General features: G+C 49.1%; 8 protein-coding genes across 8 annotated transcripts; 6 read left to right on the top strand and 2 right to left on the bottom strand.

Annotated features, from left to right (window-relative positions):
- Positions 1–1,261: 1,261 nt before the first annotated feature.
- On the top strand, positions 1,262–2,650 carry F9C07_3611 (solid-state culture-specific ATP-grasp domain protein; the record flags this gene model as incomplete). Its single annotated transcript, XM_041285768.1, has 1 exon — positions 1,262–2,650. The coding sequence occupies one exon, from the start codon at positions 1,262–1,264 to the stop codon at positions 2,648–2,650; it is 1,389 nt and encodes a 462-aa protein (XP_041145912.1).
- Positions 2,651–2,744: 94 nt separating this feature from the next.
- On the bottom strand, positions 2,745–4,914 carry F9C07_2232257 (2-polyprenyl-6-methoxyphenol hydroxylase; the record flags this gene model as incomplete). Its single annotated transcript, XM_041291740.1, has 5 exons — positions 2,745–3,722; positions 3,786–4,006; positions 4,064–4,544; positions 4,620–4,806; positions 4,862–4,914. 5 exons carry the CDS (start codon positions 4,912–4,914, stop codon positions 2,745–2,747), a joined length of 1,920 nt encoding a protein of 639 aa, XP_041145911.1.
- Positions 4,915–5,165: 251 nt separating this feature from the next.
- Positions 5,166–6,888, top strand: F9C07_2156159 (O-methyltransferase). Its single transcript, XM_041291746.2, has 3 exons — positions 5,166–5,376; positions 5,430–6,170; positions 6,252–6,888. The coding sequence occupies exons 1-3, from the start codon at positions 5,320–5,322 to the stop codon at positions 6,297–6,299; spliced, it is 846 nt and encodes a 281-aa protein (XP_041145910.1). The 5' UTR covers positions 5,166–5,319; the 3' UTR covers positions 6,300–6,888.
- Positions 6,889–6,907: 19 nt separating this feature from the next.
- Positions 6,908–7,889, top strand: F9C07_2283205 (uncharacterized protein). Its single transcript, XM_041291745.2, has 4 exons — positions 6,908–7,104; positions 7,157–7,282; positions 7,350–7,469; positions 7,547–7,889. The coding sequence occupies exons 1-4, from the start codon at positions 6,934–6,936 to the stop codon at positions 7,676–7,678; spliced, it is 549 nt and encodes a 182-aa protein (XP_041145909.1). The 5' UTR covers positions 6,908–6,933; the 3' UTR covers positions 7,679–7,889.
- Positions 7,890–9,358: 1,469 nt separating this feature from the next.
- Positions 9,359–12,688, top strand: F9C07_3607 (pyridoxal-dependent decarboxylase domain protein; the record flags this gene model as incomplete). The annotated part of the gene is made up of 6 exons (XM_041291744.1): positions 9,359–9,511; positions 9,561–10,314; positions 10,370–10,943; positions 10,999–11,107; positions 11,164–12,050; positions 12,118–12,688. The coding sequence occupies 6 exons, from the start codon at positions 9,359–9,361 to the stop codon at positions 12,686–12,688; spliced, it is 3,048 nt and encodes a 1,015-aa protein (XP_041145908.1).
- Positions 12,689–13,076: 388 nt separating this feature from the next.
- Positions 13,077–13,715, top strand: F9C07_3606 (putative C2H2 finger domain protein; the record flags this gene model as incomplete). Its single annotated transcript, XM_041285767.1, has 1 exon — positions 13,077–13,715. The coding sequence occupies one exon, from the start codon at positions 13,077–13,079 to the stop codon at positions 13,713–13,715; it is 639 nt and encodes a 212-aa protein (XP_041145907.1).
- Positions 13,716–14,007: 292 nt separating this feature from the next.
- F9C07_3605 (putative chromosome segregation protein BIR1) lies at positions 14,008–16,737 on the bottom strand (the record flags this gene model as incomplete). The annotated part of the gene is made up of 4 exons (XM_041291739.1): positions 14,008–16,027; positions 16,075–16,184; positions 16,241–16,537; positions 16,600–16,737. 4 exons carry the CDS (start codon positions 16,735–16,737, stop codon positions 14,008–14,010), a joined length of 2,565 nt encoding a protein of 854 aa, XP_041145906.1.
- A 240-nt stretch (positions 16,738–16,977) lies between these two features.
- On the top strand, positions 16,978–19,413 carry F9C07_1510756 (MMP37-like protein). The gene is made up of 2 exons (XM_041285766.2): positions 16,978–17,235; positions 17,297–19,413. Exons 1-2 carry the CDS (start codon positions 17,218–17,220, stop codon positions 18,845–18,847), a joined length of 1,569 nt encoding a protein of 522 aa, XP_041145905.2. The 5' UTR covers positions 16,978–17,217; the 3' UTR covers positions 18,848–19,413.
- The last annotated feature ends 76 nt before the right edge of the window (positions 19,414–19,489 follow it).

Genomic DNA, 19,489 nt, shown 5'->3' with positions numbered 1-19,489 from the left:
CGGGGGCCTTGCATTACCCCGTCCAGGCGGCCTAGGTAATTTCCTAAGCAAGAACTACTTGCGACTACGAGAAATCCGTAGTGCAAGAATGCCTTATATCTGCAACTTTGCGGGAGGAGAGAAGGACGCCTAAGAAAAAATATTCGACGATCGCTTGCCTGAAGCCTTTTGAGGATCAAACCACCCCTGCAAGAACTTCATGAAAGTCTTTCTTTCCTGGACTCAAATGATGGGATATACTGAAATAAGAGAGTTATATTGGGATATTCCAGCAGCGAAAATATACTTCTTTCTTATTTCCCCTGCTTCTGTGAGTTCATTTCTCTTCGTCACTGTGCTTGAACTTTTGCTGGTCTGTCACCTATGTTAATTTTCTCCTAGGCCAAGTAGGAAGATCGGCTGAACAGGGCGTGGAAGCTGATTCTTTGGCAGTTCATTACGACCGTGCTCTTCTATGGTCAGCTCCCAACGCCCTCCGAGGTTCCCAGTCAGTACAAAGTTTCCTAATATCTTTCTGAAGAAAAGACTTACTAAAAAGAACCGTTCAGTCCTATGGAAGGAACACACTCTCTAACTGGGTAAGTAGCTTCTCAAGCCCTATAAGTCGATCCCAGTACATACAGTAAGAACTATACTGATATTACGCAGGTGGGGGAGTCTTTTCACAGCTTGACTCCAGGTTTGTGCAGCTTGGATTGACGGTGTAGCGGACATTAAAAGCGAGATGTTGAAGTCGGATTATGGGTTCTTTCCCCGAATACCGAGAGCACTAGAAGCACTTACGGTAGCCATCACCTCTAGTTTCAAAAAGAACCCTCGAGAACTATGACCTTCAGTCGGGCTTCATTGGAGTAAGATCTAACATCGGAATCTGGAATATTTACGTGCAAACCCCATATTTCTAACGCTTTCACACACTCTCTAACCTCTTATACATCCCGTCCCTTTACCATACTGCCACACAGGAAGTCCAAAGAGCGCCTATGGTTGCGCAGATATATCACTCCAACCCTAGTATATCGTAACTGTAGCTAGTACTGCACGGCTGGTCCATATGATCAACCATATAGAAACTATCTAAGCCGCCCCACAACTTCAACTAGAGATAACTTTAGCTACATTGTTATGCTTCCGAAAACGGCCGGTACGCAAACAGACAGGTGCTAAAGTGTAGAAAGAAGGTTCTCTCTCGTCCTACTACCAAACGAAGAACCATCTTTCAAAATCTCTTCCTGTTGCACTTCACTGAATAGACAGCCAAATGGATCGCGCAGTTCCCATCACACTCGACTACACCTTACGCGACCTATACTCGGACAACGATGAAGATGACCTAAAAACGACCCTTATCTACTATCCTTTGCAATTCGGGTATATGCATGAGAGCCCATCAGCCAAATATGTCTATGGGTATACGCTTCAAAGCGACGATGAGAAAGCGGCGTCCTCGTTTGCCATGGCAGCCAACATGGTACCCCAGCGCTACGCCTTCTCGGCAGGCCAGATGCCACTTATTATCCTAGACTTTCATTCAAGCAACAAGCGGAAAGAAGCAAACCGTAAAGCTTGTCAAATCATTGACGAGCTACCAGCTCATCAGCTTGATATTCGTCGGACCTTCTCCCAGTTAATCCCCGACCAGCAGCCGACGTTGACTTTTGCCAATAGCCCAGAAAGCATATCTTTAGCCTCTGGGGCGCGGATTGCCGTTTTACTCCCTACAGACTGTCTGTCCCATCTGCCCCACGTCGTTCACCCAGAGACTCATTATGAGATCCTATCGAAACGCGGGCTTGCTCTGTCTGGGTTGCCGACACCACCGTCCCAGGTGATTGACACAGGTCTTATCGACTCAGACGACCCGGTTCTTTTAAAAGAAGAAGTTGCGCGGATGGTAGAGTCAATTGACCAACGTCAAGTGCCCTTTGTGGTCAAGCTTCCGCAGTCCATATCCGGCATGGGTACATTTATGATCACCACGGAAGTCGAAAGGGGCCGAGTGAAGACTCTCCTCACGGAGCAGTTCGGGATGATGTTACGGCAGCTCAATAGATCCAATCATCACCTGTATCCATGCTCCATGGTCCTTCAAGATTTTGTTACAGGACCAGTAGTGGCCTTGTCGCTTTTTATTACAAAAACGGGGCAGCCACGGTTCATTGCTTGTTGCAAGCAACGCTTCGATGAGCAGGGTCATTGGATTGGCGGCTTAATCTCGTACCGCCAGCAGGCAAAACTTCGTGAAACCTTTGCAGTCATTATGCAGATGGTGGCAGATTTCCTGCATAGCAAAGGCTACCATGGGCCGGCTGGTGTGGATATCGTTACTGATGATCGCTCGGGGGAGCAGTTGATTATCGATCTCAACGTCCGGGTCACCGGTACGTTTCATCTAGGGCCTCTCACGGGACACTTTACTAAGCGTGGGCTGTTTGAAGCTGGCATGACTACAGTTGACTTTCCAAGTTCCCGAGAAAAATTTGAGCAGATGTTTGCAGACGAGATTCGCAATGGTAGTCTGATCGTGAGTGGCTGGGTCCATGGCGAGTCAAGTCAGCTCAACCACGCTGCAATCACTATCGGGGCCAGAGAGCCTGATGAATTAGAAGAATATTTCAGACGCATCAAAGCAGCTACTTTGCACTCGTAGTCAATATGAACGAAATCTTTGTTATCTAGTGTCGACTTTCGACAGAGTTTCATTCCTACTTTACATTCAGCCTTTTTGTAACATTCTATTCTATTTATAAGTCTTGAAATGTTGCACTTTGATGAGATTCCTCCGGCGTGATGGACGTCAAAAAGCGTTCCAATCCTTTGCCGTCATCCATGTCCGATAGAAACGACAGATGCTGATCCGGTCGCAATAAAACCATACAGCCCTCTGGACCAATCCCAAAGGATTTATACAATTGACCTCCGCCAGCATGGTGGTACGCTTTCTCGTCTACCCATACCCTGCTGTAGTCTACCCCATTGTCCTCCGTCCAAGGCCGGAAGACCGCTGGCAGATCATGGAGCTCGATGCGAAGTCTTTCTGCACAGTGGATCAGGTATATTCTGACGAACGCGGAATCACGTCTCATCGCGCTTGCGTGGTTGTTCAGTCTCTGAATGATAGACTCGGGGTGACAAAGGGTTTCTTCCAGGTGGTTGAGACGCTGCATTTGGCGTGGATCTGCAATGTCACCACCGAAAATGATTAGACTCCATTCTCCCGTGCTGGGCAGGATATGTTGTAAATGCCGCGGTTGCGCGTCACTCTGGTTAATGATCAGCATGCTTGGAATTCGAGCCCCGATCCGGAGGTTTGTCGTTTGATGATGGGCGACAGATGTCACCAGCAGATTTGGCTGATAAATAACAGCGAGGCCGGAAGCGGACGAGTTCTCTTCCTCCAATGCTCGTTTATGGTCTTCGTCGAAGGCACCGTGGAATGTTTCGCCGTCCGCATTCCTGCGACTACACATTCCACGGCAGATCCGCTTGTCAAGTGCAATCAATCTCTCGGCGACGGGTAGCCTCTCCTGTTGGTAAGTTTCGAGGATTTGTGGGTGTAAGGCACCTCGGATGACTGAGGCGAGTTTCCAGCCGAGATTGAACGTATCTTGCATGCTTACGTTCATTCCTTGACCTGCCTTTGGGGAATGCGTGTGAATCGCATCACCGGCAAGAAAGATACGGTTATGCAACCCGATTTTCCGACACACTCGCTGGCCAACCTAGCATAGCTGGTTAGCTTTCAGGGGGACACCATGTATGGCGGATACTGCGGGCGTGTGTACCGTGTATATCGTGGACCAGTCGATATGTTTCGTCCGCATTGTATACGGCTGCATGATCTTCTCGACCTGACCCATGAGGATCTCACCGTCCTGCTCTTCTCTGTATCGCATGGCCACATTTGCGGGAAGCTCAACATAGACACGGACGAGCTTTCTTTCTCGCGGGATCATCATAAGAGTTCCGTACTTTGACTTTACGATGAACCGTTTCCGTATGTCGGCTGCAGGCAGTTTTACCCTTTAGCAAAGCACTATGGAATATCCGGGGCAGAACTCACGGAAGTTCGTAAGGGGGATGATGTCCAGAACTCCCCAAGAGTCGCTCGAGTTTTCCCCCTCAAGACGGAGCCCAAGTTGTTTCCTGACCCAGCTGTGTGCTCCATCACATCCCACAAGATACTTGGCCTCTACCACGGTGCCCACCCCTGCATATCCGGAGTCATCCGAATGAGTCTCACTACTCGTATCACTACCGGGGTTCTTCATGTCATTGAAGTGGGGTTTCAGTCTCGGAGCCACGTTTTCCAAATTCATACGAATTGGAAACGTGCTATGGTCATCGATCGTGTTGTAATCGATCTCTAAAGAGGTTGGAGCCGTCTCTCGTCTAACGTCAACGCTATCGCGACCCCGGACGTACTCCATGAGATATTCCTCCACTTTGGCTTGGCCGAGTGTGGACTCATGGAACCGCGACCATCCGGGCTTGGAGTTCGCAGTGACGCTCTGTCTCCGGAGCTTCCCATCCACTGTGACGCCCTAAAGTAAACAATCAGATAACCCCAGACCACACTCTACCTCGAACAATCGGGGTATATGAAAAAGCTCCCTCACCCATAACGCAATCTCTACCGTATGGTTTGCTTCCGCCCAGACTCGGTCTGCAAGGCCAAAGCTGTCTAGGATTTCCAACGTTCGGCTTTCTAGTCCGTCGGCGCGACCGCATTGCGTTTGATGCGACTTTTGGTCAATTAACATTGCTTTAACGCCGGTCTGAGCCATCCATGCGGCGGCTATTAACCTACTCGATAAATGTTAATATCATTGCAGGGATCATAACGACTATGGTAACAGACCCTGCTGGACCAGCCCCGACGATAAGAACGTCGGTCCGAATTGTTTCACTCATGTCGGCTCAAGGAAAGTGTTAATTTAGAGTGTTGCTATGATAATGGGATACGGAGTCATGAGGTATTATTAGTACTGTGTAATCAATCGGGAAAATAGGCCTCCATGCAGTCTATTTAGGAATGGTCTGCTTCATATTCTGACGTTTTCGGATATACATTAGTAAAAGAGACATGCTATGCTACCGCATTAATAAATGATACCTTCTCTGGAATGCTTTTCGTTCGGTGGATCAGCGTTGCATCATCCCTAGCTAATTCGGATTTATGCTTGCGGATCAGGGCCAAGGGATATAAAAGATATAACCATCTACTCATCCAGGTCAAGATGTACAAAGATCTTATTGCTAACAAATCAACCATTTCAATCTCTTGACATTAGATATTCTCACCTTAACTCCCCCAACATGTCCCCCAGTATCGACTCACCCGCCGAATACTACAAACCCGAAGAAGATGTCTTCGTAAGCATCCCATCCAGACACTGTATACAATTCTCACCATAGACTCGAATCAGTGCAACGACGGCCGCGAAGACCAACTTCTCACCTTCATAACCAACCACCCCCAGCTCCCCCAAATACGTAACTCACCAGAAGCCGTCCTCGCCGCCATCGACGAATTCGGCCGAACCAGGGATTTCCTCATGAATGTCGGACCTCACAAAGGCAAACTCATAACCGACATCATCGCCACCGATCAACCCACCACCATCCTCGAGATAGGAGGCTACATCGGCTACTCGGCCATCATGTTCGGGCACGCCCTCCGCAAAGCATCAACAGCAACAGGCCGCCACCCACGATTCCTCAGCCTCGAAATGAACCCCAAGTTCGCCGCCGTTTCAAAAGCCCTAGTCTCCATCGCAGGGTTAGACGACATCGTCGAGATCAGGGTAGGGCCATGCCGCGCGTCTCTGCACTCTCTTGCCAAGGGAGGCAAGCATAGTGGTTCCTCTGAGCAGCAGCAGCCCTGGGATATGTTGTTCCTGGATCACTCTAAGATCTCGTATTTGAATGATTTGAAGCTGTGTGAGGAGTTGGGGCTTGTGGCGCCTGGGTCTACGGTTATCGCGGATGATATGAAGAGGCCTGGGAATCCGTGGTATTCGGAGTATGTGAGGGCTTCGCCGGGGAAGAAGGCTGAGGACTGTTTGCCTTTTAAGGGGTGTCTTTCGGATGGGGGAATTTCGTTGGGGAACCCGGGTTTGGTGTATGAGACGATGTTGGTGGAGGGGTTGGAACCCACGGGGCTTATGGTGAGTTTTTACTGTTTCTTTTAACTTTGGCCATATTTAGAAGTGGGTGGGAGTTAAATGAGTGGCTAATGTTTGGTATAGGATGCGGTTGAGGTGTCAAAGTGTGTGGGTCTGGTAGAAGTCCGGTAGAGGAGTGTGATGGAGGAGAACTCCGTACTATGTGGGAAAATACAATTTGAATAAGGTTCTCCGGAACTAGTAGTGTAATCTCCTCGATGGGCTATCTTCCATCACTTAAGATAGGACCATTTCTATATCATTTCCTTGCATGTAAGCGAACTGCTCCACAGCGATTGACACGATTTAATCTTTCCGCGCCATGGGTTCGGATCACCAATTATAATTCCACGAAATAAATAGTGTCTCCGGAGAATCCATAACGGGAGTCTGCAGTGACGATCATCATCTTAGGAGGGCCTGGGCGTCATACGGAGTACGGAGTAAAGCCTCCACGAGGGTTCGCTCAGCTGGGACCACATGGGGAAAGGCATGGAAAATATGTCCTTGTCAATGCTCAATAAGGGTGCTGATCCACCTGATGGATCTCGTATTCAATCCAGCTAACTATACGGTAGTCCGAGAAAGTATAAAGAAAGATTCCAATCGATCGTACAGAGGGAGGAGTGTTTATATAAGTGGCTCTTGAAGCCCCACGATTTCACACTGCAGGCGTTCTTTACATCTCTACTACTCCTTCTTCTTTTTTTTTTTTTTTTTTTTTTTTTTTTTTTCATATATCTTTACTTTGTCAACCTGATCCACGATGCAGTTTAAACTCTCCGCCCTTACTGCCCTCTTGGCAGCGTCCGCCTCAGTGTATGCTGACAGTATTAGCGGCTCAAAAGTCACAAACATTCTAGACACCCTTACGAAAGGTGCCAGAGACCTGAACAGCAGCCTCCAGAGCACTCAGGACGCTAGCTCAACTGGCCAGGTTCGTATAGTATATGGCTGAGCTGTTTGAACGTGGACTGACCTCAATTCAGACGATTCTTAGCGGCGAACAGAAGGCCATGGCTGAGAAGCAAGATGCTCTTTTGTCACTTGCAGCAGAAGGTGATCGTCGTGTCGCTCCGAAAGACCAAAGCGCCGTTTGCCAATCCCTCCTGACCGTGGGTTTCCCGGACTGCCAGCTTCATGGGTAGTGAAAATATACTGACAGTCAACTGCCCGATGTAGTACTTCAAGGCTGAACAGGAGCTTCTCCTCACTATCATTGAGAAGAGGGAGATTATCCAGTTTCCCCTCGGGACTGCACCCATTGCGACCGCACTGGGCGCCGACCAGGAAATGACAGATGTATGTGGTTTCATGGGTTCCTTTGAATGGTGCTCTATCCAAGGACCTTGCGACTGACTGGCCGTGTTCTTTTATAGGCTGTGTCGTACGACGTTATGCGCAAGGCTTCTATTTGCTCCGACGACGTCAAAAATCATCATTGGATGACCAAGGCCGCTTTCACACAGGCGTCCGCTAGATACACCCTTCCTACCAACCCTATCAGCTGAGTGTAAAGCTACTCAAACCTTGTGGCTTCATTGACTGGGCTAAGGAAGTTGCCGGGAAACTTTCCTGGCCTGGTAGTTAAGGTCTTGGAAGAGTGGCAATGGGCCGACAGTTTTCATCAACAACCTAAGCCGGGACGCGCCTAATGGCATATCTAGATACATAATACATGTTAATATTAATCGAGATAATTACTATCTGTTGGTATCAGTAACTCCAGCTTTCTTCTATTCACCCCGGAGCTTGTATAAATATCGCCTATGAGCTTGACAGTATGGTAAATGTTGAAGGTAGCAACCTCCGCGTAGCAGACACATCTGTCCGTTCCAATCTTCCGTCTCTAAGAACGATTATATCATAAATATTAGAAGTGATATCATTTCACTACAACAGAATCGAAGAGCCAAAAGATCTGTACCTCTGCAACTTTGTCATTTTTCTAGAGCGTACCCCCGAACGGGTTCAATGCACAAACTCACCATGAATCTGGAATACGATTGATAGCTCTGGAGTTGCTACACTTTCAAGTAAGAAATACATAAGGTACAAGCCATATTGTATCTACATCCATGCAGCTGCCCCTCGTCTCGTTGTCCAGAAACGATTGTTGCTCGGATCGATATCCCGCTAATGTTGACCAGCTACAATGGCACAACCGTGAGATCTACATTGCATCCCCAGCGGCGGATAATCGAAGAAATGTGGAGCGAATAATATAAACGAGCTATATTCAGGCCTGTCCCCGAAGGTAACATTTGCAACCTGCACTCGGAAACGAGGAACAGCCGTCACAGGCTGTGAATGAGAAACACGAGCCTTAGACTGCCAAGAGCTGAAGACATCCTGCATGCAGGATGCATGAGCCCTAGTCTTCATAGGAATAGAACAATAAATGACACCTTCCCTAGCCCTGGTGAAGCCCCGCTCAGCTGTCATTCAGCCACGTCTTGATTAAATCCCAGCTGGCCCACTTGGAAATCAAGGAAATGTTTGTTGGCCACCGTTTAGTGAGACTCAATTGCATAGTAAAACTTCTCATTTGTCTCTGTTCTTCCTCCCAACATGCTTCGTTTATTACCTAAGAGACATCATCATCTGCAATGATCCGAAGCTCGTTGCTACCCTGCTTCTATACTATAACCTCAGAATATCATGTCCCGACACGGCTATGTCATATTATTGCTTTGCACAATGGGAATTATTGGACGTCAGCCAGCAGGTGTCTAGGGTATCGTGCTTACATTCTGTCACACTTTCACACATCCCTGCATATATCTCATGACACCTGAAGGGAGAAACAACGTCATACTATGCATAAAGCGATGCCTGACACTATAACATATTTACATGATTGGACGTATGATCGCTAGCAACATGCCACGAACTCCCTGTTGGTTCATCCCAACACTACATTGCCAGCTCGATTGCAGAAACGCAATGCTGGTCCATATCCAATCGTCCCTCAAGTTCGGCAATTGCGGTTCCACAGAGATATGTTATAATCGCCACTTGATATGATTTCTCTAGTTTGTTTAATCCCAGGCAAAGGAAAGCCACTCGGTTGAGAGCGCACAAAGGCATTATAAATACTCAGTAACCCTCCAGGAATCCAGCATACCAGTCAAACACCTCACTTACCACCAATTCCGCTTATATCCTTCGCAAAAGCAGCCATCCTCACAATGTCTGACCACGGAGACCTCACCCACCAAGCCATCAGCTCCTATTTCATAGGCCCCCAAGCCGAGAATATGAGCTACTTCAAAGACAACATCTCCACAATCCTCCACGAGCTAGAAGAAGCCCGCAAGAAATACAAATTCGACGGCGACCAGGTACGCTTTTCTCTCCAGACAAATGTACTGCACCTGACCCAAGCACCAGAGATTCATCACATCCAGCATCCAAAACTCTGAAGAATTCCAACGTATTACACGGAACTTCGCTCAGGCGGTGAAAAAAGCTGCCAGATTGATGGGCTCACATTCGATTCCCTTTTGGAATCCTCGCTACCAGGCTCACATGTGCACTGACCTGAGCATGCCTGCGCTTCTGGGTTATTTCATGACCATGATCTATAACCCGAATAATGTTGCGCTAGAGGCTAGTCCTCTGACCACTGTGGCGGAGATGGAGGTCGGGGAGCAGCTGTGTCATTTGTTTGGGTATAATACTGATCCTTCGAGGAAGGATGTGCCGACTGGTTGGGGCCATGTTACTTGTGGTGGGACTGTGGCCAATCTTGAGGCGATCTGGGTGTCTAGGAATCTGAAGTTTTACCCGTTGGCTCTTCGGAAAGCCATGAGTGAGACTGTTGTTGTAGATGGAAGCGAGAAGAAGGGACCGTTGAGTTTCGTGGCTGATAGGTTTGTAGTTACCACCTGTAAAGGTGAGAGGAAGCTGTTTACGGATATGTCTACGTGGGAACTGCTCAATTTGAGACCCAAGACGGTGCTGGATCTGCCGCAGGAATTGCATGAACAGTTCGGTATCTCACCCAAGTTTGTGGAATCTGCTTTGCAGAATTTCAACATACAGTCGACGGGTAAAGACGCTTTGGAAAGAGAATTCGAGGTCAAGCAACCGATCAAGTGTTTCCTTTCTAATACTAGACACTACTCTTGGCCCAAGGGCGGAGGTGAGTTAATTCAAATCTCGTATTCATCAATATGAGTGGTTACTAACAGCCACAGCAATAACTGGCCTCGGTTCGGATGCGTTTGAGGGTATTGAGGTCGATGACGCCGCGCGTATCAACCTCGACGTGCTTCAGGAGCGCCTCCAACGATGTCTTGATGAGGGCCAGGCGGTTTATGCAGTAGTGGCAATCATTGGCTCAACTGAAGAAGGGGCCGTTGATCGGCTAAGTGCTATTTTAGCTATGCGTCAGCGCTTCCAGTCGAAGGGGTTGTCATTCCTCGTCCATGCTGACGCTGCGTGGGGAGGCTACTTTGCCACTATGCTTCCACGAAATCTCTATGACATGCCCCGGGGGCCAAGCGTGAGCAATCCGGAGGATAGCTTTGATGGTGGAGCAGAGGGCTTTGTTCCAGACCTGAGCTTGAAGCTGGAAACCCAAGAAGACCTTCTGGCACTGAAATACGCGGATTCAATCACTGTAGACCCGCATAAGGCGGGCTATATCCCGTACCCCGGGGGGAGTCTAGTGTACCGCGATGGAAGAATGAGATATCTCGTCACCTGGACCGCTCCGGTGCTCTCTCAGGGCTCTGAGACTGGGATGGGAATTTATGGGGTCGAGGGCAGGTATGTTCACGGGTTTTCGGTTACCTCGCAGCTTCAGGGAACTGACAGCAAGTAGTAAGCCTGGTGCTGCAGCCATGTCGATCTGGCTCTCCAACAAATGTATCGGGCTCAATCCCCAAGGATACGGCGCTCTGCTCAGTGAAGTATCTTTTACATGTACTAGGGTAGGTATTTTCTTCCACAAGTAGTCAATAATTCACATAAGGCTAATAAGTACCAGCTCTCTGCTCACTGGGCCGCCATGACCACGAAAGACGACGACTACTTCATGTGTGTTCCGTTTCACAAACTTCCCTCTGAATGGAAGGACCCCTTCAACGAGCACGCGATAGAGAAAGAAAAGGAGCGAATCCGCCAAGAAATTCTCCCAAAAAGCAATCGCGAGATTGTCGAGAGTGATGTGGGCAAACCCACGGAAGAAAAGCTCATGACACTTCTCCGGGGCCTTGGTTCAGACCTGAACATCAATGCCTTTGCACTCAACTGGCGGTATGATGACAAGGACAGAACCTGGAACACTGACATAGAAGAAGCCAACTACCTCACAAGACATGTCGTTGAGCGTCTGTCTATCTGTTCACCTGACCAGGATCCCACCAAGATCCCGTTCTACCTGACGTCGACTGAGTTCACGAACGAGCTATATGGCAAGTGTGCCAAGGAGTTCAAGAGAAGACTCGGCCTTCCACAGTGCGATCGGCCTCTATTCGTACTGAGAAACGTCGTCATGAGCCCATTCCCTACAGACAACGATTTCATTAGTACGATGGTAGACTACTTCCGCTCAGTAGTCGAGGATGGGGTCAGACTGTGCCGCAAGCGTAATGCAAGAGGCTCGGCTATCCACCGATTTGTAATGCAGGGGACGGACGAGATTTTCTTGGCCTATCAACCATCATTCCACTTGGGCAAGCACCGACAACAGATCATTCTGGCCGTGGAGCTTGAAGACCATGCCAAGTCAGACTATATTGAAATCCGGGAATCAAATCCCCAGGATCCTATCTTCCTCAAATCATCCGTAGAGATCGACCTCCAGCAAGTGGTGAGCGAATGCGAGCGAGGCAGCCCTGTGAGCTTCAACGGGACCATATATACACACCATGGGTAAGTGCAATGCACTTCTAGCAGTTACATATACATACCTACAGTCAGATGTCTAACAAAACCCTAGTGGTCCGGTCCGCACTTCCACACCTGTGACATTGAAACGAGTGATCAAGAGCCGTCCTCTCAACTCGGCCAACCGAGAAGTTGACTATCCTGAAGATTACATGCCGTTCTACCTCTACGGCTCTGGGAAGCAATGGCACATCTCACATATGCTCCTGCAAGCACCCAATGCTACATTCTCAGCGGGCAATGTAAAGCTGGATGATAAACTGGTCTCTTCGCTTAATAAAGGACATGCTGAGAAAGGAGCGATTCTCGCTTTGACAGAAGTTCCTGAAACTCCCATGCAGCCCTTTCCAACGTCTAAGAGTGAGCTGCCGGCATGTTTCTTCTTCCAGCCCGACAAGAAATACAAGGTCAAGGTGTGGGACGATCCAAATGATGCATCGGCAGCTGGCCCCGGTTTACTAGAAGGCCTCGGGGAGCCAATTGAGGGAACTATTACCCTGTCCAAAGAAATACATATTGACCTGGAATGGATCAATAAGGATCCATTTGAGCGTGAGGATAGGGTTGGCAAGTGGCGGGATGAGTTCAGCCAGATCGGCAAGAAGCTGGAGAAACGAGCTTGAGGCGTTTCGTATTCGTGAATTAGGAGGTTGGAAGTGGGAGAAATATTTCTATTTTGAGTTTAACTGTATGCCTGCACTTCTACATATTTGCTGCCAGATGCTACCTCATAGATGAAATAGTAGCTAAACTCCATCTGGATGGTTGCATGTCGTCCCGTCGCTATTCCCAAATAGGAAGTCTAGTCTAAGAATAAGTAGATCACATGGTATATCTGCTTCTCACCGCTTACCACCTTGGATAATTTGCCATACCATATCCACCCGTTCAATTCATCCATGATCTTCAACCCATCTCAATAGCTACATCTAACAAAAACACCACAAACTTCCACCCTCCCCCAAGACACAACCAAAAGCCAAAATCAAAACCGAAGAAGTCAAAAGAAAAATGTCCAAACCAACCGCTGCAACATCCGACACGGCCTTCCGCAAAACCTGGGACCGCGAAGAATACGCCAAAAAAGCCGCGGACGAAGAAAGCAAACGCAAAGAAGAATCCAAAGCACGCTATGAAGCCAAACTCCTCGGCAAAAAATGGCACGCGCCGGTCGACTACAGCTCTTTGGAGGCCACGACGTCCCGAAAACAGCGACTAGATGTGGCGTCGATGGTGGGCAAGACGACGATTGTGTCGGCTGGGTCGGCGGTGGGCAAGAGAGGCCGGGGAGCTGGTTTCTACTGTGGGGACTGTGATCTTACTTTCAAGGATAATTTGCAGCTGGTGGAGCATTTGAATAGTAAGCAGCATTTGATTGCGACGGGGCAGAGTGGTGAGGTGACGAGGGCTACTGTTGAGGATGTGCGGCAGCGGCTACGGTTGCTTGCGCATCAGAAACGGGTACGAGAGGAGGAGGAACGGAGGGCTTGGCAGCTTGATCTCGGGGCTAGGCTTCAGGAGAGGGAGGAGCAGGAGGCTAAGGAACGAGAGGAGAAGAGGAGGAAGAGGAATGAGAAGCGACGGAAGGGTGGAGATGGGATCAAGCAGGAAGACGACAGCTGGGAGGGTCGGCTGGGAATCATCGCATGAATGCATTCTTTCCTTCGTTTTGGGACGTGCTGGCTTGTATATGGATTGGTGCTTTATGGTCGATAAAAGTTGCAGTATACCCTCGGCGTTCTGGTTTCTTTCTGAACATGTTATGGGCCTTCGATTGGATCTTAAATTAAGAAAAAGACGTTCATATATCGCGCTGTTATTTAGCGAAATTGCATGAAAATAATAGTTGTACCGGTCATGAACAAAAAAAGAATATCCAACGCCCATATCCCATGCCTTGACTCCTCCCAGCCAGCCAAATCCCATGAACCAAAATCCGAAATCAATCAATGCATTCAATTCCCTCCAGTACTCGCATTGCACGGGCACCCTCCCTCTCGAATTGCCCGACTAGCCTCTCGCATTCTTGCCTCAACTTCTCCTCCCCGTTCTTGGCGTGCCATTTAATCCATTCTTCAACGGACATCTTTTTCTCTGGGCTTGTCAAATCACCCTTCACGCTATACAGCGCTGAACTCAAATCGACGTTCTCTTTGTCACTGTTTCCAGCAAGGAGGATCTCATCAATATCAATAGGGTTCCACGGGTGGGTAGTGCGGAGGCCCCCGGCATTGGTGTTACGCTTCGTTGGCGAAGGGGTGTTGGGCGCTAGGGGAATTCGTACGGTCTGTTGTTTGGACGGCGATCCTACAGGAGGCCGCGTTGCCGAAGGCTTCAGAGATGGAGGCTGGTTCTCAACATCGGAGGACTGCGGCGATAGGGACGGTGTGCTCTTCGAGGTGGGAAGAGGCGACATATTGCCTTGGTCAGCGGAGTCTGACATTCTATGGTTATCTGAACTCCGCGACGATCCCGCAAGTGTCCTAGCAAACTGTTTTTCCTCGGGGATGTCGCTATATCTCTCTGCCGTCTTTGGAGGCACTCTAGATGATCTACGCCGTGTGGAAGGCTGCTCGGCCTCTTGTTCTTGCGGGTCTTGTGGTTCGCTCTGCTCTGGAAGGTCATGACCAGTTGAAGAGACCTGGGGGCTCTGTTTGGGCTCGAACTCCTGTTGAGCAGAGGTTTTTTCGCGCTCAAGAGCCTCTGCTTTGCTTGTTTTCTTTGATTTCTTAGCCTTCTCCGTGGAAGATCTCTGCTTAGTCTTCTTCTTGAGATCCTTGTCGTTAGGCTCACTTCTATTTGTAGGTTCAGCTTTTGGCTGCTTTACCGGAGTAGGAACTCTAGCTGGGATCTCTACTGAAACGAACGACTCGTGAACCCTAGAGTCTGTCTCACCCTTTAACGTTGCGTCTGCTCCCGACCGCTTCCGTGTCTTCGGTGGTTTCTCTGTGACAATCTCCGGCTCTGGCTCGGGAATGTTAGAGCCTCTTGACTTGCGCTTTGATTTCACATGGCTCGGCTTATCCTCTGGGGCTGCCGGGCTAGGGCTAGACTCTTCGGGCTTTTCAGGCTCTTCGGGCTCTTCAGTCTGTTCAGTCTGTTCGGGCTGTTCAGGCTGTTCAGGCTGCAGCGCTTCGCCTGTCCCGGGCTCTTCCTCGTCGGCATGATTGGTCACCTCCTGCGGCTCTGGGGTGGTCTTCTGCTTCTTCTTGGATTTCGACTTCTTTGATGGCTTCTGCACGGCCTCCAGACTTTGCTCTTCAGGTTCAGGCTGCTCCAAGTCGGCCACAGGAGCTGCATCAAGCTCGTTGTCATTAGGCACGCGAGATTTTGAAGCGGTTTTAGACGTAGACGAACCGCTAGAGGCCTTTCGGCTCTTTGAGGATGCTTTCTTTTTCGTGGTTCCTCGACCTTTCTTGGCCTCGTCCTCTGGGATACTCTCTTCCAGCTGTGCGTCCACGGTGACTTCATCGTTTTGATTGCTGTCATGTTGAGTGCTGTTTCGCACCTTTGTGGCCCGCTTTTTAGTGGGTGGTTCGGCTTCCTCAAAGTTTTCGATGTCGACCACATTGACTTGTTCCCTATCTACTTGGTCGCTTGTCCTTTTCGTTCCACGCGTGGTTCGTTTTGCTTTGGCGGGCTCAGGCTGGCTATAGTCGGCAGTATCGATATCCATCTGGCTGTCGGGCTCCGCCGCCTCTTCCTTTTTAGACTTCGCATTCTTTGATTTTGACTTGGATGACTTTTTGGTTCCCTTTGCCTTAGTAGCTGGCTGGGAGACAGTGCTCTGATCCATGGGATCTTCAAGTTCCGAGATAGCTTCTGAAGCAGTTGATTGGGTCGAAAGACGAGACGCTTTGGATGTACGTGCTTTTTTCGTGCGTGAGCCTTTGCCTTTCTTACCAGGGGGTTGGGCAAAGACGAAAAATGAACAGTCCGCGGAACGGCGGTAATGTTCATCACTGGAGAGGTTAGTTGTGATAAAAAGGAAGGCGCGATAAGCACTCACAAGGGATCGTCCTTGGGTTCCCAACCATCAAGGGACAATTTGCAGTATACACAGCTTGCTAGGTCATTGCTCTCTTCGGTGGGACAAAAATACCAACCCCCGTCGACCATCTGGCACAGAACCGTCGTCAAATTGATTCCGGAGAAATTACGGCAAGACATCATACCTTTTCTGACTGACAGACCCAACCGCGTTTCCCATCGTGCGGCCATGATGTGCCAAAGGTGGCCAGTCTCGCCTCTCTTATCTTGTCACTTGTGGGGTCCTCTATCTCAGCAGGGTTTGAGCTGTGTTGTTGAATATCCATCATAACAGCCCAGCCGCAATCATTCGCATGCTTAAGATGTTCCGTTATCGGATTGTCTTCTTCCTCCCATCCGTCGAGCGCTCTATGACATAGAAAGCATGTTGTATTATCTGGATTTGTTTCATAGGGATTGTAGTAGAAGCCCGCGTGCGCCAACTACAACAACCAGGGGTCAGTCTTCCTATTAACAGATATTGTAGATAGCAAGATTTATATACCTCAGCGGGCGATGGCTTCCGGTGAGGCCAAGCAATTGATTTGACGGCCTTTGCGCTCGATGTTCTTCGTTTCTCTGGGTGCAATACCAGATCAAAGCTGGCAAGGCGGGCAGCGAATGTCTCCATTTCGTCGGCCATTGTTGCGGAATATACGGACCATCAGGTGTGGTCGCGGACCCAGGATCACGGTGGATAACGGTTTACCTTCGAAAGGTACACGATTTCACGGGAGAGGACGGACAAAGCGTGAAAGTGACTCTGTTTACCGTCTTGTTTGGGTCGAGCATCGGAAACGCGCCCGCGGAGATACGACGCCACGTGACGCAGTGTGTGGCTTGTGGGATGTGGCGCGGGCGGTCGCTGGGTAATCTCGAAAGGCCGAGAACACCTGCCGAGCGAGTACGTCAGACCTTCCGGCCGCCATTGGATAATCTGTGATTATCCCGCAGGAAAGTATCTGCATTTCGATCCCATTGTTTCCCCTACTCCGCCCTTGCTCTCCTTCAACTCTCCTTCAGGAAAACATGGTGTGAATCGGTAACGTTCAATGGTCATTGAGATATCCAACAATTACAGCCCTCGCTGTGCAAGTCCCTCTTTTCGTTTTGAGGAACCGCGATGATGCACGAAGTTACTGTAAGGCAGTATTTGCTTCCAGTCTACATGCATTGAGTGATGCTAATTGATCTCTTCGAAGTCCCTCCTTTTAAACTCCAGAACGGGTTCATTCATGCGTCTGCGCCCGATCTACCCGTCTCTTCCGCGATGCGCTCGCATCCCTACTTCCCTGCGCGCTTTCTCCCACGATTCTACCTCGGCCTCTACTCTAAATGGAACATATCCACTTAGAAACCGCACGGTGTCTCGTGGAGGTCTCAGTTCACAGTCTGCTTCCAGCGAGCATCACCTCCTCCTTCCTTCATCGTCTGCAGCGTCGTTCTCTACCAGCTCACGACTGTCGGACCCTGGTGACTGGGAAGATAACGCGAATCTGTCAATAGATGCATTTTCGGAGCTCCCTTCCAAAGATTTTGGTGTCAATCAACACATGGTCATCAACCAAGAGTTTAAAGAAGCCTTACGTCAAATCCTTTGGCAATTTCGGGCACCGATCCGATACGCATTCGCCTATGGTTCGGGCGTCTTCACACAGTCCGGGAGTGCTCCTGGCTCCGGCCAGTGTCACCCGTCTGCTCCGGCTGCAATCAAGAACATGCAACAAGGTCAGGGTAAGATGATTGATTTTATCTTTGGAGTGTCGTACTCCCAACATTGGCACTCATTAAACCTCCATCAACATCGTGACCACTACTCTGGACTGGGATCTTTAGGGTCTTACGCTGTCGCTCAAACACAAGATAGGTTCGGCGCCGGTGTGTACTTCAACCCGTATATCACCGTTAATGGCACGTTGATCAAATATGGCGTTGTTAATCTCGACACATTATGTCGTGATCTCAGCCAATGGGACACGCTATATCTTGCTGGGCGGTTACAGAAGCCAGTTAAGATTCTGCGTGACCATCCGAAGGTCCGGCTCGCAAACCAGATGAACCTACTCTCTGCCGTTCGGGTGGCGTTGCTGCTCCTCCCAGCTGAGTTTACCGAGTTCCAGCTCTACAGCACCATTGCAGGGATGAGCTACATGGGAGATCTGCGCATGGCATTGCCGGCCGAGGATCCTCGTAAAGTTAGGAACATTGTTTCAGGTCAGATGGCCAACTTCCGGCGGCTCTATGCACCGCTCATTGAGACCCTGCCTAATGTCACCTTCAACGACAAACGGTGCACCGAAGGCGATTGGATCGATGATCCTAATGCCAATGTGAAGCTAACCCAAGATATGGACCCAGTAAAACGTGGTAATATGGTCCGCCGTCTTCCGGAGTCATTCCGAGCGAAGCTGTACTTCCAGTATCAAACCCGCTTTCAAATACCTCGCGGCGACTTCAACAAAATGATGAAGGAAAGCCAAGATGCCGACCAAGCATTGGTACGGCGGAGACAAGGCGGTCCTTTCGAGCAGCGTATCGCAAGCGACGATAATCTGAAGCAGGAAGTTCAAGCATCGATCACTAAGACCATTCGCTGGCCGAGCACTGTCCAGTCGGCCAAAGGTCTGGTCACCTCCGGAATTGGAAGGACCTGGCGCTACCTGCGAGAAAAGCAAAATAAGTACAAGACTTCAGGCAAACATGCCAGTCCTCCGAGCGAGGAGTCGACGGAGAAAGCAGCAAAGCAGGAATAGGTAATTTTCATTAGTGTCATAGTTATGACTGAAGCATGGCTCGCCAACAGGCAGCCCTAGACATTATACAAGGCATATGAAGGCGTTGCGTTGGTTTGACATATGTGCTTGATTTTTTCCATCCTTCCCTTTCCAGTTCGCCGCTTTTGGCTCAGCCATACTGTTTGGACAATTGGAATAAGAAGCATCACAATGTACATAGATGACTACCTTAGGATAGACTAGCTCAGAAGACTATATATAGCAGTACGGCCACGAAAAGCCCAATTTACTACTACTACTACTGATACTCCTCTGGAAAATTGCCATAGTATAGCCCTTCATGGTATATATAAATGATGGTAAAATAGTTTTGAGGTTAAGATGAATAATAGTAGTTATCGTTCATTTAGGATAATCTGTCCTCCTATATTCATGTCCATACCAAGCTGCTGCGCTTCATAATTGCGGGGTGAATTCAGGGAAGAGAGATCTTACTGCGTGAAAAGGGATTCAATATATTACCCCAATGTGTACCAAATCATGTGTCGTTTAGCACGCATACAAACAAACCCTTCCGATCAATTCTGACCCAGAGCTCCATTTCCGTTCATTCAAAACATGCACTAGCTTCTAAGCGACACTATACCCAAGACACGGCTG

This window comes from Aspergillus flavus, chromosome 4, assembly GCF_009017415.1.
Source record: "Aspergillus flavus chromosome 4, complete sequence".
In the NCBI taxonomy this organism is placed as follows: domain Eukaryota; kingdom Fungi; phylum Ascomycota; class Eurotiomycetes; order Eurotiales; family Aspergillaceae; genus Aspergillus; species Aspergillus flavus.
Note: the sequence above shows the minus strand (reverse complement) of the source record. Positions and strands in the feature narration are given on the sequence as shown.